Genomic DNA, 27025 nt, shown 5'->3' with positions numbered 1-27025 from the left:
GTTTGTCGACCACCGAGTCGTTGAGTGGCTGGACCCTTTCTGTGTCCGTGGGGAGAAAGGGGTTAAGCGGACATTTGGAAAGACCCTGTCGTGGCGTATAAAGCGCCCGTTACCCACGCAGTCCGGCGGCCTGTGCTGGCACTACAGCGGCAGTGATGCAGCCTTCTCTGTCGTCTCTACAAAGGCACACAGAAACGCGTCGGTAACCGAGAGAGACACGGCAGACCAGCGGAGTCTGCCGCCCGGGGCCCCCTCGTCCTCCCTCACCGCTGCCTCCTCCTGACCCGGCATGCGAGGATGTCCAGGAAGATAAGGAGCGGCAAAGGTCGAGCAGCGAACCGGATCGATGCTCCCACGGCCGGTGAAGTAGACTCGACAAAAACCGTGTCGTTCGCCTGAACCCTGGCAGGATTGGGCTCGGCTTCTCGGTGGCTTCCAGAGACTCTCAGGATGAGGAAACCCAGGGTGATCCGGATGGTTTTTGCCTTGTCCCTGGGATGTTTCGTCATGGTCATATTCTACTTTAACAGCAGTCTGAAGCCAGGTGAGCATAAATCCCATAAATACACAATATTTCCCCCTCTGCTCTGCTTAAACTTGCTTCCACACCCTGCCATCGGAGCGCTCCTTCTCCTGTATCCCCGCTCTGTCTGCCTGCCGCTACGCTAAGAATAAAACTATAGCTAAAACATTAAACATTAGAAATTAAGCGCCCCATGAATAGTTTACACAGACGTCCCAACCTGACACCTTTCAAGCAAAGCAAATATTTCATCACTTTTATCAGTTCATCTCCATCCATCTGCAAATGACTCAAGTATTTAAATACGAGGGTTTTTTTCTTCCTTTTATCAGTAACAAAAGAAGTTTGATTAAATATTAATTTAAATTTCTAAATTTAAAATCATATATGATCTATAGTCCCATAAAGGGTTGTGTGTTTGTGAGGATCTCTTGTGTGGAAACAAAAGTGTATCTGATGTATGGGCTCTTGTTATTCACTAGTTTAAAGTTTGCAGCAGACCAGCTGGTCCTTTTCTGTTGGCATATGGGTTTGCCCATGCCTTCATAATAAAACCCATTCATAACCTGCTGTGTTAATGGGTTGTGGCATACTTGTAATCCAATACACATATCAGTGAAGTGCATGAAAGCAGGCTATTGAGACATTCTTAGCCCAGCTATAAAGGATTTTTTTGTGCGACTTGTTGGTCCTTGTCATTCCAATACTAAAGCGTGGCCTCCAGCCCATTGTCATTTCACCCTGTTGTGCTCCATCCCGATGTCTTTATTTTCCCATGAAGCTCAGATCTAAATTGAGGAACAGGAGGAAAACTTCCATTAGCAGAGTGTTTAGCGCAGTGTTTCCTCAGCTACAGGGAGGAGGGCTGGGAGCAGACGCAGCTGGCTGGCAGTGGGGTTGTCCCTTCGGTGGGATCTGCTTCCCTCTGCCACATACAAAGGCCTCTTTCACACGTGCTCAGCTGTTTTAGGGGCCTAAAAATTGTAGGTATAGCCCATATTGTGAGGTGGATTCACATTTAATGGCGATCCCAGAAAGTTTGGGTGTGTGACATGTCCATAAGTAACTTGTGAAAGACCTTACTGTCAGTGTAGTGTTGCACTGTTAAAGTCAGCGTTATCGGTTATGATAGCGTGACTGATATGCTTTTCTGTCAGTAGGATAACGTGTCAGTGCGGTAGGTGTGACTGTGTAAGATACAGTCACAAACCGTTACAGGTGTGTGGTTGAAATCAAAATCAAGGGTGTGGTTCTTCGGAAATGATGCGATAGTGCTGCAAGATGGTCTCAGCATGCAGTTGTAAAAGAATAAAGTAAGAGTCTGTGCTGTTTAATGTATTTACATTAAACGCAAAAAAAGTGATTTTTGCATTTACAGTAGGATCTCGCACTCGCATTTCTTTTGATTTGATAGTCATACACTAAAAGCTTGAGGAATTCTTAATCATCCAGGTAGAAAATCCCAGAAAGTTTTTCTTAACCAAGTTTCTTCTTCAGCCTCACCTGCATTAACAATAAAGTTGAATAATAATTGAAACAAGCACCACAGCCAAACAAAGAGCCAGAAGATCAGTTTCATGATCGTTATTATGCAAAGCGCCATGACCATTGGTCAGTGGCCATGTGTACTTAAATCACAGCAATGTAAGATGGTGAAAAATGTACTCTTAGCCCCTCACGGTGAACGTAAATAGGAAATAACCACCTCTAAACTGATCAGGGGGTTTCCTCATCATCTTACAAATCTGTGTTCATCTAAAAGCTGACTTCTACTGCTGATCATAACAGCTTAAAAACGCCTCCACTGCCAAAAAGCTTGCAACATTAGAACTCCCCAAATGTAATATTATTATTATTATTATTATTATTGTACATTTTCTGTGGTACATCCCTGTATACAGAAAACAGTTGCCTTTGAGAAAGCACTTGGCAACAGTGGGGATGAAAAACTCACTTTTAACAGGAAGAAACTTCCAGGATTCATGGAGTGGGGTGCCACTGGAGAAGAGAAACACTCGGCAGGTTAACTGGGCCAGCTGTGGATCAGGATCATGAAGCTATATGAGTATTGTCTTTCAATATTGCTCTGAAACATGGTGCTTGTTGTTTTGACAGTATTACAGAAAGCACAGTAAGATTTTTAGATATTTCTTTATCGCGCCAGTCCAAAGGACTAACAAAAAATGTGTCCTTGATAGTACTAGAGGCTAAGGTACTGCTATCCAGACACAGGACTTCACATTTCTGACATTTTGGGGAGCAAATTCAAATTAAGAGATAGAAAATTACAGATAATCCAGGCCTTTGTGACATGTTTTTAGTGTCAGCTTCATAGATTAACAAAACTATGTTTCATCTGCATGTCAGTGGAAATGTGTATATATTTATTTTAAAATAAATATCGGCCCTAGCAGGCGATCCCATAGAACTTCATAACTAACCTTTGACTTGACTTTTACATTTGTGACTTCTAGATAAAAAAATTGGTTCATCTGTGTGCACGTTCTCATGTAGCTATACTGGACAAATTGCTTTTGCTTCATTGTAACTAATAAAAAAGGGAGACATGTCCTAGCAGGAAAAGAAGGGGTGTGTTTAATGACAGTAATGATGGTTTGCTGCTCGGCGATATAATGACTTAACGAAGCCATCGGCGGTGTTATTGGCCACACCTGCGCTTCTCCTTCGTGGGAAATTCGGTATTGGTGTGGAAGAGCAGCACACTAGAGTTGTCCCATCAAAAATGTGGCACTGCAAGTTTAATTTTTTATGTCCTTGTTAAGTAAGCAGGTCTTAAAACAGCATCATACCCTAGTCGCTTGAAAAAGAAGGTAGCAATCTTGATCAGTCACCATCCATTTAAACTGGCTTTTTCACAAGGTTGTGAGCTTCGCTGTATAAAAGAAAGGGGAGCGCTTGATTCGTTACAGGTCAAAACGAGAGGTTTGTAGCCAGGATAAATGCACAAAAGCAATTGTTTCCTCACCAGCTACAAAAATCGGCACTGAATGATTGTCCAGTCCGATCGACAGTGCAAACCCCCCAAAATTAAAGATGCTTTTGTTTACGATTACTGTAAATTGCTATTGTGTATTAATTTGCCTTTGTGAGTTAATTTTGATTTAACTGGTTTACAACCAGTGCTTTGATGAGACACATGGCATAAGTGCACACATTCCTAGATGCTGCCTCTGGTTTTTTTTTTTTTTTTTGGGGGGGGGGTTGGCTCCATGTATTTCGAACACACCTGGAATGCAGCTCACGCACCGACCATTAAACCTGCCTGTCTGCTCTAAGTGAATCTAAATTGGTTTCAGATATGCAGTTAGTTAGAGCTGCTTCACCTCCCCTATCTGGGGTAAAGGTCAGAGTGTTTTTAGGCGACGTGAAGCTGAAGGAGAACAGCCGCATAACAAAGGAACATAGTGCCAAGTCAGAGTTAGCATAAAATTACAGTGCTTGGAATTGCAGTGCTAATCCAAATTTAGGATAATTGCATAGATGCAGAGTAGCTTTACTGTAACATCCTGGACAGAAATAGTTTTTCAGAACACGAGTTGCCTTTCATGCTGCAGAAACTTAACCCTTTGTGACGTTTTCGTATCCGGTCTTTGAAATTCACATCTGTTTTAGAAAAGCTGACTTTGTAAGATGTGCTTATCTGTCAGCGTGAGGTGTCTTTACTACAGTGGCCACTATGATTTCTCCTTTGGGCTTTTAGACGCATTGACTGAAGAGGAAGAAGTATATCATAGTCTGGAATGTGGTGTTGTATGTTACAGCACAGTGAGGGACTTCTCCCTTTGTTTTCCTGGGAGTAAAATCCAGGAACATACAGATGTAAGCTGACTGCTATGAGTGTAGCTAGTTGTAGCTGTTTAATCACAAACAGAGCCTGAGACTATTGTGTGGGCCTCGGGGCAGCTGTTGTTATTCATGTACTGGAGACTTACCCCCATCTCATACCTTCCTTGTCAGGGCTTGACTTGAGGCCACAAAAGTCATAAAAATTGGCTTCCCAGAACTCTGTCGGAGCACTGACGAAATTGTTGCGACGCTCTTTGGAACCTAATTTTCACACATGGTCACTTGTGGATGGGACATATTCCAATTAAAAGCAGACGCATCCACACGGGAACAGTGTGTGACCTGATCTTCGTACGCTGCGGCGTGCAGTTGCCAGCTGAAATCGCTCGTTCCTCCTGGCTGCTGTCAGATCCCCGTCCGTCTGCGGTGACATGATGACGGGTCGGGGTGGTCCTGCTGTTCCAGCCTGTTCTCCAGCCAGCTGCATATTCATGAAACTGCACCGCAGGAGCTGATAGCACAGAAAGTACTCTGGAGGCATTTTTTCAAAATTACATTAGGACCATCTGCTTTCAGAGCCAGTATCCTCAAGTGATTTGATTTTTCTGGTTTGTCCTTTCGCAATTAAAATTACTGAATAAGTCTTCTGCTCTACTGTTTCAATCCAAGTGCTCTGTGGTAGCCAAATATTTCAACTCATCCCCACTTTGGTCCAGACTAAATTACACTGGCAAATATTGTATGGGTTAGGGTTCTGATTCAGTCATTTTAGTCACGCTCTGTTAAAAAGCCCACGCAGAGCCAGGCTTTTATTATTCCTCACTCAAAGAGCAAGCCAAGGCAACAAGCGAGATGACAACGTGTACAGGTACATGTTTCTACATAAATTTTACATATACAGGTGCATTGATCTTTTCCTCTTTATCAAGCCTTTTCATAAGGCATATATGATATACAGTGATCATATAGTGTATATATAATGGAATCAATAATTTTTTTAATATTTTAGTTTTATGTTGAAATAATAAGTGGGTATACAGAGGTCTGTCACTCCTGGATTCCTATTGCAAATTGATTAGAATGCATGTCCATGCACGTTAGGCTTATATGTGGTTGTAAATTGGCTGGTGGGATGGTTAATGTTAATCTGAGGTAACTAAAGTTCCTAAGTTTATACAATGAGGTGATGATGCACAGAAAAGAAGATCAGACACCAGCTAGGGAGGATAAGAAAGACAGACGCAACAACATTGTCATCCCTTATGTAGCTGGTGTATCAGAGAAACTCAGGAGAGTTTTCTCCAAGCACGACATCACAGTGCATTTCTGACCCAGCAACACACTCAGACAGAAACTGGTTCACCCGAAAGACAAAACCCCAAAACACAAACTTAGCAACGTGGTGTATGCTGTACAGTGTAGCGAGGAATGCCCAGACCTGTACATTGGAGACCAAACAGCCACTTCACAAGCGCATGGCACAACATAGAATAGCCACCTCCACGGGACAAGACTCAGCAGTCCATCTGCATCTTAAGGACAAAGGTCACTCTTTTGAGGATGCCAATATTCACATTTTGGACAGAGAAGACAGACAGTTTGAAAGAGGAGTGAAAGAGGCCATCTATGTCCACTGTGAGCGACCATCTTTGAACAGAGGCGGTGGCTTACGACACCAACTGTCTGCCATCTATAATCCAGTTTTGAGTTCCCTCCCCAGACGCCTTAACGCCCACTCACATCCTGGGCCATCTGACCTCAGGAAATCACATGATAGGGTGGGGCCAGGTTTCACAATGAGCTCACCCGAAACCCTGGCTGATTGTGACCCACACCCACTTTCACACCTTGGCTCATGTGATTAGGTAGAGGATCATCAGGGGGTCCTTTGTCCCTCTTTGGGGGGAAACTCCCACTGGGTTTAAATCTGGGACTCTCCACCATTTGACCCTAGAATTGAAGAAGCTTCTCGGATGAGAGGTGAAACATCTTCAAGCAACCTAAAGAAGTCCAGACGCTTTTCTTTCCAAGATCCTTAGATGGTTAATGTTAATCTGAGGTAACTAAAGTTCCTAAGTTTATACAATGAGGTGATGGTGTAGAGTGCTCGGAGTGATCAGGAAGACTAGAAGAGTGCAGAATAAATACCAATCTATTTGATTGTGTTTACTAATGCATGCAGTGTTTGTCACGGTAAAGTTACTGACCGCCCTAATGTATGGTAGACATTCAGTGTCCTCAGATGATGAACCTTAATAACTTGAATCACCCAGTAAACAGCTGTCATTGTAGTATCCCATAAATCTGTGACACTGACAGCAGTGACTAGTGGTTAAAGTGTCGCCTCACAGCAGGAAGCTTCCTTGATTTTATGTACGTATAAAACAGAAAACTCTAACACCGGGTTGTTAAGGTCCATTAGTGAATTTAACCATCATTGCTTTTGCATATGAAGAAAGTCGGTGGTGCCTAGACCCACGGGAGATTCAGTTTAAGTTAAATGGACCTCAGGATTGTACTACAGCTAAATATTTGTCTATTGTCACTGTTTCCAACTGCTCAACTGCAGATGTGATGGATTTTAGTCAGCCAGCTAATGAGTCGCCCCACAGATGCACATTGAACTCTTTTACGCTTCTGCACAGGTTCATAGGGACTCCTGGATCTGCATACATTCTTCTTTACCTGTTTGATTTTATTGTTTTCAGCTAATGTTGTGCAACATGTCAGTTTAATACTGTCGTATGATCGCCAGACTTTATTGGAAATCGGCTCATCCACCAAAGTTTCAGTTTGGTTTGGTAAAGATAGCCAGGGTTTTTTGCCTCCCTACCTGGAAGCAGTACCATTGCGCTGGCATCCCCTACCACTGCCACCAGATATGCGGAAGCGACGCAGGAGACGGGGTACCCGTGGAGGTCGCCTCGTTAAGCTGAGAATCCGGATTTCTTACCTTCCTCACGATCTACGCTCCGTTCGTCAATCTTTTCCACGACTCCTGGTACCATCGCGTGCTCTGGATCCTGTGGATTCCTGGTTGGTTCCCGTTGTCGGCTCTATCGGGAGCAGCCCTGTTAAATCATTCCCTCTTCGGCATCTGCGTTGGAGGGGGATGGACCGATCAAACCTTCGATCGGTGGATCTGGTTGTCAATACCCCGGAGGTCTCCGAACCAGCTCCCCTCAGGTTGGGTTTAATAAATGCCAGATCGGTGGTGAATAAGACCTTCATCCTGAAGGATTTCTTTTCTTCCCATGAATTGGATTTCCTCTGTTTGACTGAAACCTGGACTTCACCCGGTGAGTTAAGCGTTTTTTCTGAACTGCTGCCCGCCGGCTGTGCTTATTTTAGCGCTCCGAGAGCTTCTGGTCGTGGCGGGGGGTTAGCTGTTGTTTTTAAATCACACTTTGGGTTTAAGCAACTATCCTCATGGACACGCCACACCAGCTTTGAACTTTGCCTGTGTGAACTGGGCCACTCGCCTTCATTGCTGTGTGCAATAGTTTATCGGCCTCCTAAATATAACAAGGAGTTTTTATCTGAGTTTTCGGAGTTTCTCGCTGACTGTGCATCCCGGTATGACCAGGTCCTGCTACTCGGTGATTTTAATATACACGTATGTTGCCCAGGGAAGCCCCTGGCTAAGGAATTCATGGACCTGGTGAACTCTTTTAATCTTGTTCAATCTGTTAAATGTGCCACTCAAGAACGTGGTCACACATTGGATTTGGTGTTGTCATATGGGTTATCTGTCTGTAACTTACATGTGGAGGATGCTGTATTCTCTGATCATATGCCCATTATATTTGACGTTGTTCCTCTTAGTCCTGTTGTTAAACGGGCTACACCGACGCGATGCTATCGTGCCTTTGGCTCAGATACTGCTGAAGGTTTTTCAACACTATTTGAACAACTGGTGTCCAGTCCCTCCGAGTCGTCCTCCGTAGATGGATTACTATCTCATCTGGACTCTGTTTGTAAATCTGCCCTTGATGTTGTTGCACCTCTAAGACTCAGGCAGTGTAAACCCAAGGCCAGCCCTTGGCAAACTGATTTTATTCGAGCCATTAGAAGAGAATGTAGGAGATGTGAAAGACGATGGAAAAAGGACAGGCTGTACGTCTCACTGGAAGCTCTTAAGACGAGCTGGAAAGCTTACCAGAGGGCAGTAAAGACCGCCAAAAACTCCTATTTCTCACAACTTATTGCTGCTAATTCACATAACCCTCGTGTTCTGTATAATACCATTAATTCTGTACTGAATGCAGAGGATCATGTCCTTTTGCAATCTTCTGAGGTTATGTGTAATAGGATTCTTAATTTCTTTGTGGATAAGGTTTCTAGTTTGAGACCCTCCACTGTATCTTCTGTTGGCCCGGCTGTGCTTGTTCCCTGTTTAAATTTGCTTATTGCTTTCCAACCAATTGTTCTACCTGAACTAGAGAAGCTTGTGTTAACTGCTAATCCATGTGGTTCTCCGAATGATGTCGTTCATCCCCGTTTTCTGAAAGAGGTGTTTCCTACTGTTGGACCACATATTCTGAACATAATCAATACCAGCCTCTTGTCAGGTCAAGTACCAAGTGAGTTTAAGCATGCAGTTATTCATCCCTTACTTAAGAAGCCAGGCTCAGATATTTCAGTAATGTCAAATTTTAGACCCATCTCTAAACTTCCTTTTCTGAGTAAGATCTTGGAAAAGGTTGTTCACACTCAGCTGATGGATTATCTAAACAACTTTCAAATGCTTGAAGTTTTTCAGTCCGGCTTTAGGCCGTTTCATAGCACAGAGACAGCTCTCATAAAGGTTATGAATGATATTCTGGTAGCGACAGACTGTGGTAAACACGTAGTGTTTATACTACTAGATATGACTGCTGCATTTGACACAGTGGATCACAACCTGCTGATCTCTCGATTACAGCATTGTGTGGGCATTTCTGGCTTGGCACTCCTGTGGATAAAATCATATCTCTCAAACAGGAGCTTCTGTGTTAAGTTGGGCTCATCATCGTCCTCTGTGGCCCCTCTGTCATGGGGTGTACCACAGGGATCTATTCTTGGGCCATTACTGTTTTCATTGTATCTCCTGCCACTGGGTGCGATCTTTCGTAAACACAATGTTTCATTTCATCTATATGCTGATGATTGCCAGCTCTATTTTCCTTTCAGTCATTCTGATAGCTCCCCAATTAGACTCCTGCTTGATTGCCTTAGTGATGTTAAGTCATGGATGGCTCAAAATTTTTTAAATTTTAATGAACGTAAAACAGAAGCAGTTGTGTTTGGCCCGAATCGTTCCTCTGATATCCCTGATGTTGACCTTGCTGCTCTGACCCCTCACCTGAAGAGCTCGATTACCAATCTTGGGTTAAAAATCGACTCTGCACTTACCTTTGATGGCCACGTGAATGGGGTGGTGAAATCGTCATTCTATCACCTCAGGCGTCTGTCGAAGGTTAAACCTTTTCTTTCAAGGCGTGACTTGGAGACTGTTATCCACGCTTTTATAACCTCACGCTTGGATTATTGTAACTCCCTTTTAATAGGGGTTGGACTGGGCACTCTGAAACGCCTGCAACTAGTACAGAATGCTGCGGCACGGTTTTTATCTGGTAAAAGGAAATTTGAGCACATTACTCCGGTCCTGGCCTCCCTGCACTGGCTTCCAATTGAATTTAGGATTCATTTTAAAGTTCTTTTATTGGTTTTTAAATCTTTAAATGGTCTGGCACCTGCATATATGTCTGATTTGCTGAAGCCCTATGTCCCCACTCGTTCGCTCCGGTCAGCTGAGCAGCTGTTGCTCTCAGTCCCCAAATCACGGCTGAAACTGAGAGGAGACCGAGCGTTCTCTATTGTGGCTCCTAAGCTTTGGAATAATCTTCCTCTTCACATTAGGCAATCGACATCAGTGCTGGTTTTTAAATCTAGATTGAAAACGCATTTTTATTCACTAGCTTTTGACTCAGTGGTTGACTGACTTGTATTTACTTATATTTTATTGTTTTCGCTATGTTTATTATTTTATCGTATTTATTATTCTTATGGTATCTATTATGTTTCTATTGTTCAGCACTTTGGTCAGCCTTGTGTGTTTTTAAAGTGCTATATAAATAAACGATGATGATGATGATGATGATGATTCTAAGACTCTGTAAAAAGACAGTACACCACCCACATGCTCCTGCCTATGCACTAACACCCTTTACACACACATTTGTGGCCTAAAAGGATCAGGCTTTCCCTTGTACAGCGTCAAAGCTACTCTTTGGCAAGTCAGGTCAAGGAAGGGGGGGGGGGGGTGCTCTTTTCCCAGTGGGACCTAAACACAGAGCTCATTTCATGGCTCGGACAGGAGGAACACACATCGGCCTTTCTATATTTTGCATTTCCCCAGCATTTGGTTCCGTGCGTACCGTAAGGAATGCTGTAGGCTTTGGGGTCCAGACAGGGTTAAACCAACAGGACGACGTCTTCCTTTGAGTCTGCCTTAGCTGGGGTTGGTGAGTTTCAGACGTCTTGTATCAGTGGAGGAGTTAAGGGCAGCTGAGACACTGTTTTGTTAGAGTGGTACACGGTTATAGCCAGCAGCTTTTTTTTTTTTTTTCCCCTTCTAATGGCAAAACATAGCACACATTTTTCCACCTATATCTATGCTGTGCAGTGTGTCCTAGTGTCTGCGCCCAGTCCTCTGATATCCAGCTATTCTGACATTTTAAACAGTTTCTTGATATTTTCACCTGGCCCCCTTTTAAATACCTCATGACAAAACTTGGACTGTAAATTTTCTTGCTTGCTAATTGATGCCAAGTTAGCAGATGACAGATGAGACACAAACCTTTTCAGTGTGCCGTCTCACCCTGTTGCTGAAACACTCAGTTTTCCAGGTGTTTGTCCGCTTCTGAATCATTTCAGCCGCTACCTCTCTGTTCCACTTAAGTGCTCTCTTTGGGAGGGGTCGTAATGAAATGTGTTTAGAAAACAGGTCAGATAAATTGGTGCGCTGTGGCAGAATGATCTCCTCACCTCGGCAGCTCAAGGCAAAAGACAAAGCCTCCTTTTGGCAGCAGCATCCGGCTGCATGTGACTCTCTTGATTCCAGTAATAAGGCATCATCTGGCTTTTTGGCAGAGGTGAATCCACTAAATGAGAAGATTATTTATGTGTCAAAAGAATTGATGCTGATTACTGTGAAGCTTGCTTCTTATGTATAAATCTTTCTGAGTGTTTGCTGTGATCAGTGATATTCTTGGTATTGCAACAGCTAAGTACTTTCTAAGTGTTTTCCCAGTCTGTTTGTCCTGGTACCTCTATGTTTGCCTGTGTCAAACCAGGAGCCAAGTTAATGTTGAGGGTGCTGCACACTCACAGCAACTTTTTATCTCAAGGTGATTGCAAAGGTCGGCTAGTAGGAAGAAACTTTTCTGCAAACTGAGTCTGACTTTGACTAATGGCAATCACTCTGTAAGATTGTTGAAGGTTTGCTGGTTGGATTTTGGTTCTAATCCTCTAGAACAGGGGTGTCGAACTCCAGGCCTCGAGGGCCAGTTTCCTGCAGGTTTTAGATATCACCCTAGGTCAACACACCTGAATCAAGTGATCAGTTCATTACCAGGCCTCTGGAGAACGATCTGGGCTTTCAACGATCATTAAAAATGACTGAGCCGATTATTAGCACCTCCCTCGTGCTTTACTCTCGCGCTGCTCCGTGTGGCGAATCGAGCGCACCTCTCTGCGTTTCCAACACGCGTCGCAACAATTAAGAGGACCCGAGGGAAGCTCGGAAAGCTAAGCAGAAGGTGTTTGGAGAGGAGAGGATGATGGCTGCTGAAGAAAGAATGCCGTTGGTTGAAAAGAGAGGTAAAACGACTTAAGTGGTGTGGAAACATTATGGGTTCGCGGAGTCAGACGTGGATCAAGTAGACATAGTGTGGAAACTTTGCTACAGTGTCATAGCTGCACCACAGAGCAACACTACAAACAGTGTTGGGGAGTAACGGAATACATGTACCGCCGTTACGTATTTAGAATACAAAATATGAGTAACTGTATTCCGTTACAGTTACCGTTTAAAAAGGTGGTATTCAGAATACAGTTACTTTGTTGAAATAAATGGATTACACGGCGGTATTTTCCTGTTTCATATTGTCACGGGTCAGGACTGTTTGGGTTTTGTTTGACAGCTATGTTCTGTTGTTCCAGGCTGCAGCGTTACGGTTGCTATGGTTACAGGATGACGCTCTCTGTGTTTCCTGGTTGAGAGAGCGCCTTTTTGTTGTTGTTGTTGTTGTGCTAAGCTAATAGGCAGAATGCTACAGGCATAGCTCTAAAGAATGTAGCCTCATGGGCAGTGTAGTCCGTGCTGCAGGGAGAATGGACTACCATACCCGTTATGTGTCTGAGCGCGAGGAGGGAGAAAAAGGAGAGTGGAAAAGTAGAGTTGTTATCGAGCAGAAACGGGAGCTGGAAGCATGTAAATATAATAATAACCACTGCAGCCAAGAAGAGTGCCTGACGAGCCCAGTTGTAAGTAAGCTATTAAGACTCGACTGTACACCGTGTTCGTGTTTTCCTCCGAAACAATAAGTTCCGTTGGAGCAGCCTTTCAACGCCTCTCTCTGTCTCAAACTTGACCCAGACAACAAAGTAAAGCTATTTTTCGGCTACGAGCCGACACGGAACCCGACGTATTAGCCATTCATTGTTATTGTTAAATAAATATCGTCAAATAATCGAGATCCCAATTTCAGTGAAAATAATCGTGATTATCATTTTTGCCATAATCGAGCAGCCCTAGTCAGTACTGACAGCAGTGCCAGTGCTAGCTAACTAAATGTAGTGCGTGTGCATGTCAGGCACTGGCTTTATATGGGGTTGTAGTGTTTTTTTTGTGTTTGTGTGATAAATAATCACATGTGGTCAAAGTGTAAGTCAAGGTGTAAACAATTGCAAAATGTGACCACTAACACAACAGTCATGTTCAACTGTTGAAATCCTGCTTATCAGTAAATCCACAAACTGCCAAGTTTGATATGAGCCAATGCTGTCCTGTCTGAATTCAGACAAACTGTGCTTCAAAGACTGGACAGAAGACCACGTGCAGATTTGTTGACATTGACCAAATTTGACTGAAAACTGAACTCACTTTAGTAAAATAAGTGCAGTTTTTTTTTTAGGTGTTTTTGGGAAATGGCTGCTTCATTTAAGTTCCATGGGTCATTCCACACAGTATTTTAAGAGAGAGTGCAAAAGAACAAAATGCAATGCATCCTTTTTTGGCTTTTATAAATTGGTCCTGAATAACTTTAGTTGCAGCCAGACTGGGAATTTTGCCTCTAAACTGGGTGCATTCAAGTTAAGTGGGAAACACTGTAAACTGTTTTAATGGTTGCTTTCTGCGTAGAAGTCAGTGCAAGCTAACACTGGGCAGCTTATATTTTTGTTGAACTGAACATTAACATTTAGTGCTATATCTGTGGTAGGGCTGAACGATTATGGTCAAAGTGATCATTTTGATCACTTTTTAGTCCGTATTGGTGTTTATTCACTTGGTTTGAGTGAATCTTTGGCAAAGATGTTGGTGATGTCAGTGCATCTTTGTGAGCGCTGATGCACAGCTCGCTTTAATGGACTTTTATGGAGCTGATGTTGGACAGTTCACATCAGCAGCCATGTTTTTTTGTTTGTTTGTTTGTTTTGGCCGAGTTTTATTTAGAACTGCAGTTTTTGGTGTGTTTTTTCAGCCAGCTGATTGCTTAAGAGTATTTCTGAAAAATGGATGATGATGATCCACTTCGAGGACATTTGAATTCTGTTGTATATCTGTCTTTGAACGTAGTCTTACTAGTCCAGGACACTTCAGAACGGCTGTGACTGTCACATGCTGGCATGCAGTCAGAGGACTTGATTTGCTTTTTGCTTTGCATTCTATTGGCTGAGCACATATTTTAAATATTATGTGATCGTGTTCATTTAACTGTGGGAAGCTAAAATCATGATCAAGATTAAAATTCCATTAACTGTGCAGCCTTAATGTGTGGTGAGAGTGTTGGCCAGTTGTAAAAGATTGCAAAATGAGGCGGCTGATGCAACAGTCATGGTCTACTGTTGCAGTCCTCCTTATCAGTAACTGCACCTGGCATGCTTGACATAGACCAGTGGTTCCCAAACTTTTTTTGCCGGGCCCCCCTTTGTTTACAAGAAAAATGTTCGCGCCCCCCCCCCTCGCACGCACGCACGCACATCCTCCAACCACACACACCCATATTTTGCTCCATTGCGGTTTATTTCACACCTCAAACATTTAGTAAAAAATTAAGCAAATACAAGTAATCTGCAATAAATTACAGGTAGTAATAAAATAAACTACTAGCTCTTTCACGCTACGTCCGCACCTACACGGGGATTTTTGAAAGCGCAGCTGTTTCGTTCACACGTAAACGGCATTTCGAATCACCGAAAACGGAGATTTTTTTAAAACTCCTTTTTTGCGTTTACACGTGGACGAGGAATACAGAGTTCGTCAGGCAATGTCAAAGGTATGTGCCTTTTTTCACGTCACGCTGTGCGCCAGGTTATTGTTTACATGAGATGAATTGCAGAATGGCAGATAGAGACACAATACTGTTAATCTGACTATCTGCAGGCTTTACATGCTTACATATACACACGCAGTTACTGTCCCTCCATTTAGAAAGGCAGAGGCGTCACGGTGTAATTATTTTAGGTGTAGTTGTTTTTTTTTCCTGTGTAATAATATTCAACATTGCTATCAATACATTTTTCAAAAAATGTCTCTCTGTGCAAAATGGGTTCAAAAACATAAACAGCTGTGGGATACTGTTTGTCCGTGATTTGGAGAGCCCAGTGCTGCTCCCGACACAGGGAAAACCAATTCTGCAGGGGAGACCTACCTCAGCACTTGTGCAGGTGAAACCAAAGGGCAGATATGCTTCACCATATTTTCTAGTCTTTGGCTTAGAATGAGGTTGGTTTGGAAACATATTCAGCGATCCCTTATCTCCTGCTTTGCGTTTCTGTGGCCGCCCCGTGCTAGCAGTGTCCAAGCGTTTTGTTTCCCCCCCTCTTTCATGCCGCGCCCCCCCTGCAATGGCTCTGCGCCCCCCTTAGGGGGCGGGCCCCACACTTTGGGAAGGTCTGACATAGACAACGCTACGCTGACCAGATTCATACATTATGTTAATAAGTACATGGGGTGGAGTGTGCCATGTTGGAATGCAAGTATATATGAAAGTGTCTGAAATAAGACGGGCACTGATATATGATCTTTATACAATACTGTTGCACAGCTTCAGTATTTCTCTAGTTACTCTCACCTGCTGTTAGAAGCTAGTAAAGACCTGTGATTTCACTTGTATGATCGACTGCGTGTCTCTTGCAGGTATTCTCAATGATTCTGTATAGTATGCTCTAGTGCTGGGCGATATGGAAAAAATATTTATCACGATATGAATTACTTTATATCATGATAACGATATATATCACGATATACGACCTGACCTGTGGTCATCTGGAAAGTACGCAGTCTGTAAACAGCGAGTGCCGAGGGTGCAGTCTTTGTTTTGAGTTACCGTAAAGTATGTCGCAAATCCGGGTGCACGTACAGCAGCAAACCACGAGACGGAGTTTCTTTGCGAAAAATATCATTTTTTTATACCATATTATTTACTTGCATAAAGTTAAGAGCATGTATAGTGAGAAGACAACACTAATATATTTGCCACAGGCTATTTAACCCTTTAAGACCTACCATAGAACCAAGTCCGCCACAGCTTATCTTTATGTTTTTACATGCTGTAGTGCCACTTGTGGGAGTATTTCAAGTTTCCATATATCAATACAACCGTTATAGCCCAAATTTTAATAATATGTATGCATTAAGTCCATAGTAACTACATAAATTGCAAAAACTTGTAGTGCAATAAACTACAAAAAAATTGAAAATCGTTTTTGTTTTTTACATATATTTCTAGTTAAAAAGAATTTAAGAGGTGTATCCCTCAAAACTGTAAATACAAAAGTTTCCAACCACGAGAAATTTATTTTGAGTGTCTTCATAGTTTTATTTTTGAGATACACTAATTTTTATATACTACAGGAAAAATGAAAATAAATATTATAATGCATCAAAATAAACTATTTCCAACAGTGTAATTTGAGTTCTAAGCATCCCAGAAACGATACAGAAAAGCATAAAGTCAAACATGTCTTTTAAAAACACCAACATAGGCTTATAAGGCCCTTTCGCGAAAATGACGTCACTTCCGGTTTCGGGCAGGTAATGGCGGACGTGCGATATGCCAACGTAGGAAGTCTTATGAACGTCGGCAAAGCGTGTTTCTGGAATATTGTGTTTTTGTTGCTGCAAGTTTGGAATATTGTGTTTTTGTTGCTGCAAGTGCTTCTTATGCAATTTTTGCAAAGTTATATGTGGAAGGAAACCGTGACCTTGGACAAGCTAATGGCATTAGATGTAAGTACAACTCCTCCAGTTTCACATGCAAAAAAAAAATTATTGCACTACCTTATGTGGTTCCAGTTCTACAGGGGTTTAAAAATAGTTAGGTAAAACGGAGTGTACCTGCTCCGACCAGTTGTAAAGGGTTAATTATATATTTCATGTAATAATTTATAAAATTTGGGTTAGTACGATATAAACGATAGAAGACAAATGGCACGATAGACACTTTTCTATCGTCCACACGATATATATCGTCATATCGCCCAGCACTAGTATGCTCCTTACTGCATGCTGGGCTGCCTGCAGTGAGCGTGTTTACAGCTCATAACCAGTTTGCCATGAGTGGCCTGACCACACCACAGGGAGGAGAGAGGTGCACACATGTGGTCACTTGAGTCTTACAGTAGCCTGTGCACAATAGTGTTGGGCCTGTGCAGTTCATTTTCAACCATTACAGCATCATTGTCTCCAATTAAAGCAGCTAATTGGTGACAAATCCTGAGCTTTTGTAAATCTAATTGTCTCCAGATGACAAATGTTGCTGTTCGTGCAAGTTTGGAGCGTAATGACTGCATAAAAGGCAGACTTGTACATAAGGTGTTTGTGCATACTGCCATTTGAATAATGGCACAGCACAGGAAGTCATTTGTTCAATGGGCAGTTAGTGCTGAGTTGCACTACTCAATCTGGACTTGCAGCCACGCAGCTGCTTGCAGATGTTTACTCCAGTGAAAAGCAGCCTGGCCTTGTCTCTGTGAGGAAACTGATGTCATTTCATTGTTGATGCGCTGTTAAGAGCATGTCTCTAACAGGAAGTTGTGTGTTTAAACTTGAGTTTAGCCATGAGCCAGTGGCTTCAAGACAAAAGATCCAAATCCTAAAGTGGATATTATCACATACAGTTTCCTTTTGTTCAGCATGCCGTCACGGTGGATTTTAAATCAAGTGATTTTAAACTGATCACTTGATTTTTATTTTTATTTTTTTTATCAAATGATGAAGATGTTAATTGAAGGGACAGACTTTATTAATTCCAAACTTTATAAATAATCCCCCTTTTTCATTTGTTGAGAGTGACTGGTATCCCTGCAGTCGCTGACTGACTGTAGTCCAGCACCTGTGGACATCATCACGTGCTTCCTTCTTTGAGGTTTGCTGTTCACTTTTGGTCTCAGTAAGTGAAAAGCATGCTGGGCTGATGTTAGGTCACCGACTCTGTTCTTTGCCCTGAGAACGCTTTGGGTTATGATCCATTTGCATCGTTATATGCTGTCTGAACAGTTTAGGAGCATTTATCTGAACCTGAGCCTCTTTGAACCTCATAGTGGTCCAGTGAACTGCTTCTGTGTAACACTTGAAACAAGTTCAAGTATGACTTTTATCTGCTTAGTTTGCTGTCGATAATGAGGGAACCTGGCTGTTAGACTGCTTGTCAGTGAATTCCGAGCCTCTAAAACTGGAGGTGTGTGTGTGTGGATGTAATCATTAAACAGTTAATGTGATATTTTTCTTCACATTGTGGTTATGGAGCAAGAAGAGTTCTGGTTTCAGGAATATGAGTCAAGTTTAATTTAAATGGCAGCAATACAGAAGAACATTTATGGAGTTTTCTGAATGTGTGTGTGTGTGTGTGTGTGTGTGTGTGTGTGTGTATTTGAATACTTGAATTCCTTGAATCGTCAAACATACTGGGAAGTTCATGAATTGAAGCAAGATCTAACGTGTGTAGAAAGGGATCACTAATTGCAGGGATTAGTCTTCCTGGAATCGACACGCACGCTAAAAGCAAAGTTGGTTCAATACTGGATTTTCCAGAAAGGGGCACCGATGTCACCATGAAACTACAACACTGCACCAGGTGGTCGGAGTTCAGCGAGATACTGGAGTACCCTCTTCAGCTGAACTGAATCAGCAACATGAGGACTTATTCTGTGAGCTTTTTACAGCAGCTTCAGATTGCCTGATCTTTGGACAGAGCCACAGTAGCTGTTTCTTTGCCCAGTCTTCTAACGAATTGCCTCCTGGCTAACTTCATAATTTAAAACACTAAAATGACTCATCTCGTCTGAAGAAGGTGACAGATTGCAGTTTTATCTTCAAGCTAACACTTACTGGCTAAACACACCAGAATACATCTGCGTTTCATTTAGGGAGCGTGCGTTTTTCATAAAAGAACATCTGATAAAGCGGGGGTATCTGTGTTTATCTCTGAGGAAAAACCAAATAACCTCCACACTACGCTGCAGATGGAGTGAAGATATGGCTTTTATATAAAGTGACTACGTCCACAACATGCAGATCAGATGGAAGTGTCTCTCTCAGTAACTCAGTCTCCGTGAGTGTTGATGTGACACCTAACATCTGTGGCTGGAAAGTGTACGATGTGATGAGCTTGTTCTATAAATCAAATAAGCTGTGCTCCTGTGGGGATGTTCGTAGTATCTTGGAGTCCTGCTGCTCCCTGTCGTGTCAGTGAGTCATGGTTCAGCAGCATGGTGCTCATCTCTGCTTTCACTGCAGGCAGGTTGGAGTGCAGAATACGTGATGGTAGATGTTGTTCTGAGAGCTCATTTTCATTTTTCTAACTATGATTAAACTGTTTGAGTTGGAGTGAAGCAACCACTGCCTTCCCTAACCAGGCCGCACGCCTTTGCATCTTTTTTTTTTCTTTTTTTTCTCCCACGAAGGCCTGCAGCTTTTAGGAGGAACAGATCGACTACCTTTACCCAGATTAAATCTGAGGATCATGTGGTGAAACTCTGTACTTGTCCAATATCTGGAAGGAAACAAATAATGGATCTAAGCCAAAGGACATAAATAAGGTCCTTTTATCCTTCCTTTCAAACTTTAGTCTGACATAACAAAATTATATGTTCTGCCCAGCCAAAACTCTTATATTCCGTTTCTAAAACACTTGAGCAAATAAAAGCAGCGATAACAAACCATTAAAGTTTACTTTATTGTTTCAGTGCAATGTTTTTTTTGTGCTCAGTTTGTGTTAATGTTCTACAGTGCACTTTATTCACCTGTTTTATCTGTCTAATGATACCACCCTGTATTATTATTTATGATAATGATAGTTAACACCAACAGCAGTAGTTAAATAGTAAATGAGCTGATTCTTGTGTACTGCTTGGGTGCAGTATCTTGCTTGAGGATATTTGGCGTGCAGACTGGAGCAGCGACCTCCCGACTAGTAGATGACCTGCTCTACCTCCTGAGCTATAGCTGCCTTGAAACACTTTACATACTTTCACTGTTCTGATCATCACGTAAGGCAAATTATAATTTTGGCATTCCTCAATTCAGTGAATAATCAAATAAAATAATTGCGCTGCACCTCTTTATCCTCGGCCTTTGTTCCTCCCTAAAACCCTGCAGTAAGCTCACGCCCCTTCAGGCTGCAGCATGTTAAACTTAATAAAAGCGTGAAGTCAGCGACTGATTGGTAATCATGGGATGGACACCGCCCCCCTTCTAACTCACCTCATGTTGACAGTTTGCAAATGTATCGTGCATATTTTCTTTAAAATGTGTCCACAGAAATATGAACACCAGCCAAACTACTACAGTCAGGGTCACCAGGACCACATTTGGGCATGATGACACATTCACAAAAGCATTATTAGTGATAATTAAGCGGTGACAGCTCCACACTTTGTGCTTTGTGTGAGATACCTGTCAGAGTTGATAACTGATGTGCTTTTTCCTCAGCCTCAGAGGCGGTGGGTGAAAGCAGCAGCAGACAGAAGTCGAGGAGGAGTCCTCTACAGGCGCTGTACGATGGCGATCAGGTCAGTCTAATGTCATGTACACTTTAAATATTTATTTGTAAGGATTTATTCCAGGATTACTCAGGGTTATTTTTACAAACTTGGCAAAGGTCATGATAAATAGTCATTTTGTGATTTTATGATTCTTTGTGTTTCTGGCACGTTCTATGTTTGAATGAAAGAGAGCACATATAACCAGACAGGATAGGCCAAGTGTTTAATGATAAACAGGGTCTCATTTTTAATATTTAATAATAATCTTCTAGCTGTGGAAATTCAGTCCTCCTGCAGTTTGTTGGCATAAATAAAGCAGTGTCCAAAACTCTTGAGTCACAATTGTTTATACTTTGCTTGGGAAAAAAGAAGTAGGTGGAGTGATTTACTGAAACATGCAAACATACATGGAAATACAGCGTAAAGGTAAAAACAGACTTTGTACAGTTCTAACAAGCTTGAAAGTCCACATTTGGTGTGACCACCTTTATTCTTCAGAACAGCTGGAACGCTAATGAATGCTTTCTTAGAACTGACCTAGACTTCAGAAATAGTTCTGCAGGCTTCTTGAAAGACACTCAAAAGCTCTTCTCTGGATGTTGGCTGCTTTTCGTTCTGTGCTCGGTCATGATGATCCCACACTGATTCAGTCATGTTGAGGTCCGGGCTTTGGGGAGGCCGATCCATGGCTGATAGAAAAACACAGAGGTTTTTAAGGAGCTTGGAAAGAAAAGCGTCTGGACTTCTTTAAGTTTCCTTGAAGATGTTTCACCTCTCATCTGAGAAGTTTCTTCAGTTGTAAGAGCAACTGGTCGAGAGTCCCAGATTTTAAGCCCTATGGGAGTGTTCCCAAGTGGGTCATGCACTACCACACCAACTAGGGAGAGTCAGAGAGACAATCAGAACAATATTGTCATCCCCTATGTACCAGATTTATCAGAGAAACTCAGGAGAGTCTTCTCCAAACACGACATCCCCGTGTACTTCAGACCCAGCCACACACTCAGACAAAAACTGGTTCATCCCAAAGACAAAACTCCTAACTTAACATCGTAGTGTATGCTACATCGGAGAGACCAAACAGCCACTTCATAAACGCATGGCTGAACATAGAAGAGCCACCTCCACTTAATTCAGCAGTTCAGTCCACGTTTTGCTCCGGTCCTCATAAATCTGCTTTAGCTGCATCTAAAGGAAAGTAATACCTGCTCTTTGTAACGAAATGTCTAAGAGACAAATCTCCCCGGAAATTTGTGAAGTCTTGATAGTTGTGATATTTTTCATGTCAAGGAGAAATACTTTGATGCACTCCCATCTGAGCGGTAAAAGAGGAGAAATAAAGGTCGGCCATTTTCGTGGAATTAAAGACACGACATTTATAGAGGAGGATTCACGACTTTGTACAGATACTGTCAGGCAGTTAAGAGTTTTATATTTAGAGCTGCGTCTGACTGCTTTCATCCATGCACAGGTTACATAAAGCTAAAAGCAGTAACAGGAGCCGTTCTTTATCAGGAAATACAAAAATATCACTTTTTTTTGTAATGAACCACTTTGGTCGTTAGCATGCTTACTGTCTAGAGCTTAGTATTACACAGAAACATGTCCATGTGCAGCCTTTCATTTCCACTCTAGTTATGAGTTGCTTATAACAGCTGTACACAACCACTGCCTCACTGGGTGTTGACGTATCTGAATACACACTTTCATCCCCGCTTTGTTTTGACACAAGCTCACTTGACATTAAACAGCGATGACTCAGCGTAACTTTTATCTATCAGTTTGTTCTCTGTAAAGGGCTGCCATTATTGAGTTTAATTCAGTATTTGCTTTTTGAGGAGGCTTTCTCAGATAAACACCCGTGGGCGGGGCTCTGAATGACCACTTTCCTCTACGCAGACGTAAAGAGGTTTTCAGCGTTCGCCCATGATCTGGGCTCTGCTATTAAAGAAAATCTTACAGCTGGTTCCAGTTAAATCTCCCTGTGAGGAGAAGGATGGTGCACATGCCAGAAAACAAACTAGCTCCAGTGGAGTCCGGTCCACTCGCTTCCAATTGATGTGATATTTTCACTGTTCCATTTCCACTTAAACTGTTTAGCAGCAGCAGGATGCTGGAGTGAGCTTGATTAATGTGAGGCAGATTTATTTAATTGTTTAATTCTGTAAACACAATGGGCGACTGATTCTGTCTCCATTTGTTGCTCTCTGCACATGTGCAGCAGGTAACTGGGTGAAAAGCTACGTGTAGCGGAATAGCTGACAACCTGGCGACTGGAAGAAACTGAGCAATACGATTAAGAATTGAGTGCAACCATTGCTTACAACTTGTAAGAAAGTTGTAAGACTCTTTGCTGTCACTTTTTGGGTGCAAAAATCCTCTCTTCAAACTGTTTTTAAGTTTTTGTGATGCGCTGCTTGTAACAAAGTGCTTAAAGATACCAAAGAACTAAGATTTAAATGGTAAGTCGTGTGTGTGTAGATACGACATTGGTTGACTTGAGATAGGTGCTTTATAGATAGCCTTTTTATACTTTAGTGAAGTGGGTTAACAAACCCAAAACGAGCAGCATTCCTCTAAAAATGGTCAGGTACAAAGACTTGTCTAAAAATTGAGTGAAAAAGCAGCCAATGTCCACAAAAAATCTTTGAAAGACCTCCACAAAATCTGGATAATTATTGCTCGAGACCTCTTTTAAAAACTGGCAGGAAAGTCTGAGGCCGACTGATGGCCATTTTATAATTTTTAGTGTTTTTTGAAGGTTTGAATGCCATGAAACATCTGTTAATATCCTCAAACTATGAAATCATGCATCCTGCTCACATGAGAAGACTGAAACAGGAGTTTCAAACACACTGTTGTGTACACACAGTGCACAAACCTCTGCTGAGAGGAAGGGTCTGTGTTGGCTCTGCAGTCGTTCAGGTGTCTGCTGCTAAACACAGAGAGCCACACATAGGGTCAGGCGCAGAGTCAAGATGAGAGTCTCAGGACTCCAACCACTGCAGTGGGATGCCAGGCTGAGTAAATGAAAGAAGTAAATAAGACATTTGTGCCACGCAGAGGCCAAGCTGAACTGGATGACCTGTAACTTGATTAAAGTTGGGGATGGGCCATAATTAAGACCACCAGAGGAGATAAATCTGTGAGTGCATTTTCTCCTTGGCTGTAAGCGGCGTCCGTATATCATCATAAGGGTGGAGTGAGAAGAGCCTTTTTCAGCCTCGGATGGCGCTGCACAAAATCTGCTAAATGTCCTTAAGCAACACTGAGTTGCTGAAGGTGAAAGTGGGGAGAAATTAGGGGGTGTGGCACTGGAAGGAAGCGAGCTTATTGGATCTGTTTGAAGCTACAAAGTTGGTCATATCTGAGCTGTCCTACCTGCATTGTTCAACATTCCTTACAAATTGGACCGTAGGGAACATTGGCAATGTAGGTAGTGCTGCTGAATCAGTGGAGTCCTCTCAGGAAGGCCAGATTCTCACATTCGTCACATTATAACTTAAACTGTCCCAACTTTAAATCACTTTTCCTTGGGTTTAATGTCATGCAAGTCCTGCACTGATACCTGAGGAGTTGTGGGACATGAACCATCAAAGAGCCTGTGGAGGTACATTTACATGCGCTCCTCCCAAAAACCAGCAGTGTAGCTATTAATAGGACAGATGCTGAAAGTTGGCTTGAACAGGGAAAAGAGCAACAGCAGAGTTTACCATGAAGAGGGAAAAATTTCTTCTGGTAACTTCTGTCATCATAACTTACAATCAGTGCCATAAACTGACCTGAAAAACTCGTATAAATTGTAACTCAGGTTTTTCTTTTATTACTAAATGCCAATTCTCTGCGATTCCTCTCATCCCTGTAGGTTGAGTCGGCGGTACAGGCGATCCATCAGGGCAGACGGGAGCTGCTGGAAGAAGCTTGTCGCTCCTATACCCGCAAACGCAGAGTCCTCATCCCCGAGGACCTGAAGCACATCATCGTGGACGACCAGCACGGCTTGCTCTACTGCTACGTGCCCAAAGTGGCCTGCACCAACTGGAAGCGGGTGCTCATGGTTCTGACGGGCGTTGCCGGGTCCAACAGAGACCCTCTCGCAATCCCTGCCAACGAGGCTCACATCCCCGGAAACCTCCGCACACTTTCTGAGTACTCCACCTCCCAGATCAATCAGCGGCTGCGCTCATACCTGAAGTTCGTCTTCGTGCGCGAGCCCTTTGAGCGGCTGGTGTCTGCGTACCGCAACAAATTCACACGGAGCTACAACACAGCCTTCCATAAACGATACGGCACAAAGATAGTGCGGCGGCACAGGCCGGACCCGCAGCCGGAAGCTCTGGAAAAAGGAAATGACGTCTCCTTTGAGGAGTTTGTCTATTACCTCGTGGACCCAGCCACCCAGCGAGAAGAGCCCTTCAATGAGCACTGGGAGCGGGTGCACTCACTGTGCCACCCCTGCCTCATCCACTACGACGTGGTGGGGAAATACGAGACGCTGGAGCAGGACTCCCGCTACGTGCTGCAGCTGGCCGGGGTGGAGGACCAGGTCAGCTTCCCCGCCTCGTCCAAGAGCACCAGGACTACAGGAGACATGGCTGCCCAGTTCTTCCACAACATCAGCCCTTTTTATCAGAAGAAGCTGTATAATCTCTATCGCATGGACTTCCTGCTCTTCAATTACTCTGTACCAGCCTACCTCAAGTTTAGATGAGGCTGGATTTCACTCGTGCACACAGAAACTAAATTACAGAGCCTGGACTCCTGCAGAAGAAGCTTCTCCATGCAAACACTGCAAGTTCTGTTTTAAGAGAAAGAAGAGCAATCCTTATCAGAGCTCCAAAGAAAACTAATTTTATTCTTGAGACAGAACATTACGATGGAGAACTCTTGAAGGAATCATAAGATCAACATTGATGCCTAAAAAAAATAAAATAAAAATTAAAAAAAAGGCAAATCCTATTGTACTGTAGTTATCGAGCAACTAGATGTTGCTCATTGCCTTTGAATGTGTGAAACAGGGTTGGGCGATATGTTGAAACTTTCCAACCGGGCCACCGTCAGTCCAACTACTGCATTGCTATAATATCTGTTTGCAATCATCAAAGAGATGTTTGAGGAAAAGAAGAATCAGCTCTTTGGGTTTATTATGGTTGTAACTGTCTGAGGTCTACGTCATCATACGTGATAACTCTAACCGTATATTTATGAGCGAGGCAAAACTGGCTTTTCTGTGGTCAGTCAGAATGATTCGTTTCTTCGTTCCCAGTTTTCCAGATCTTGGGAGAAAAATACTCTGATTGCCTGGCGTTGGAGTTAAGGTTAGATTAAGGTCCAATAATGACAATTTAAACCTCAGACGGTTAAACCGGACAAACCAAAGGATCTAAACTAAGCAGAAGATGAAGTGCGTCCACGCGGTACAAACAGCAGGATAACCTGCTTGCTAATTGATTAGGTTGCCCAACTGCACATGTAGGTTTTGGTCTACTTCTTTAATTTGATTGAATAATATAGATGTTTTTATTCAGTGCCAATCAATTCAACAGCAGCCACTTAAAAATGGCAAAAGTGTTTAGTGTTTTGTGAAATGTTTTTCTATACATGTACAGTATGAATTGAGGTTCGATTTAGTCTAATATGTCTCCATTTAAAAAAAGATTTCTGCTTGTAATTATGCAGAATCTCAACCTGAAGCTTTTGGCTTTTCCGTGCGAGCAGCATGTGATTGCATGCAGGATGTGAAGAGCGGAAAAAGGGAACGCATTGCCGAAGTGCAAACTGAAAACTGCTGGCTTTTATTGGACAGTAATTTGAATCTAAATTTGAAAAAGTTCGTCAATGTTTAGTAGAACAACCGTTGGCCAGGATATCTGCTGGCAGTGCTCAAAGCCTCAGAGGAATCATTGGATAGTAGAAAGCTCCCAGGTTGATCGCTTCCTGGTCCATTATGTTAACATAATATGCCCAGCCCCACCCACCAACCAAAAAGGAGCAAGAAAGTGGAAAAAAAAAGTGCAAAAAACACGGCTTTGGACTATATGCGATATAAACGTATATATTTTTCCGATCACTCAGTCCTAGCATGGAATATTTTTGGCTTCATTTTATTCCAGTTGTGGTCTGCTGTTTTTAAAAGTGTATTTGCACGACAAACGTTATTGTTGCAAGTTCCATAGCATAATGATTAAAGTATTAAATTCATGTTTAGACAGTGAATGTCGCTCAACATGTGTGCCTTTGCTTTTGGGCCTTTTTTTGGGGGGGGGGGTCAGTTGTAAATGACAACTTTTGTAACTGTGACTTTGTTTACTTTTTCGTACTGTAGGAGGAGACTTTTGTGTAAACTATGATATTGTCTTTATTTATTGTGCCATTTCTGATTCCACAGAGTCAAACCAACCAAAATAGGTAAAGTTTCTCTCACGATTTTCAAATAAAATGCAT

At 42.6% G+C, this 27025-nt stretch overlaps 1 protein-coding gene across 2 annotated transcripts; it reads left to right on the top strand.

Moving 5' to 3' along the window:
* LOC134628125 (carbohydrate sulfotransferase 11-like) lies at positions 1 to 26977 on the top strand. Of its 2 annotated transcripts, none has more exons than XM_063474806.1 (3): positions 1 to 544; positions 20529 to 20608; positions 24447 to 26977. In XM_063474806.1, the coding sequence occupies exons 1-3, from the start codon at positions 451 to 453 to the stop codon at positions 25290 to 25292; spliced, it is 1020 nt and encodes a 339-aa protein (XP_063330876.1). In that variant the 5' UTR covers positions 1 to 450; the 3' UTR covers positions 25293 to 26977. The 2 variants fall into 2 exon arrangements, with proteins under 2 accessions (XP_063330876.1, XP_063330877.1); XM_063474807.1 differs by lacking the exon at positions 1 to 544 and adding an exon at positions 2512 to 2588.
* Positions 26978 to 27025: the final 48 nt, after the last annotated feature.

Source organism: Pelmatolapia mariae, linkage group LG5 (assembly GCF_036321145.2).
Source record: "Pelmatolapia mariae isolate MD_Pm_ZW linkage group LG5, Pm_UMD_F_2, whole genome shotgun sequence".
In the NCBI taxonomy this organism is placed as follows: domain Eukaryota; kingdom Metazoa; phylum Chordata; class Actinopteri; order Cichliformes; family Cichlidae; genus Pelmatolapia; species Pelmatolapia mariae.
This window is presented reverse-complemented; position numbering and strand designations above follow the sequence as displayed.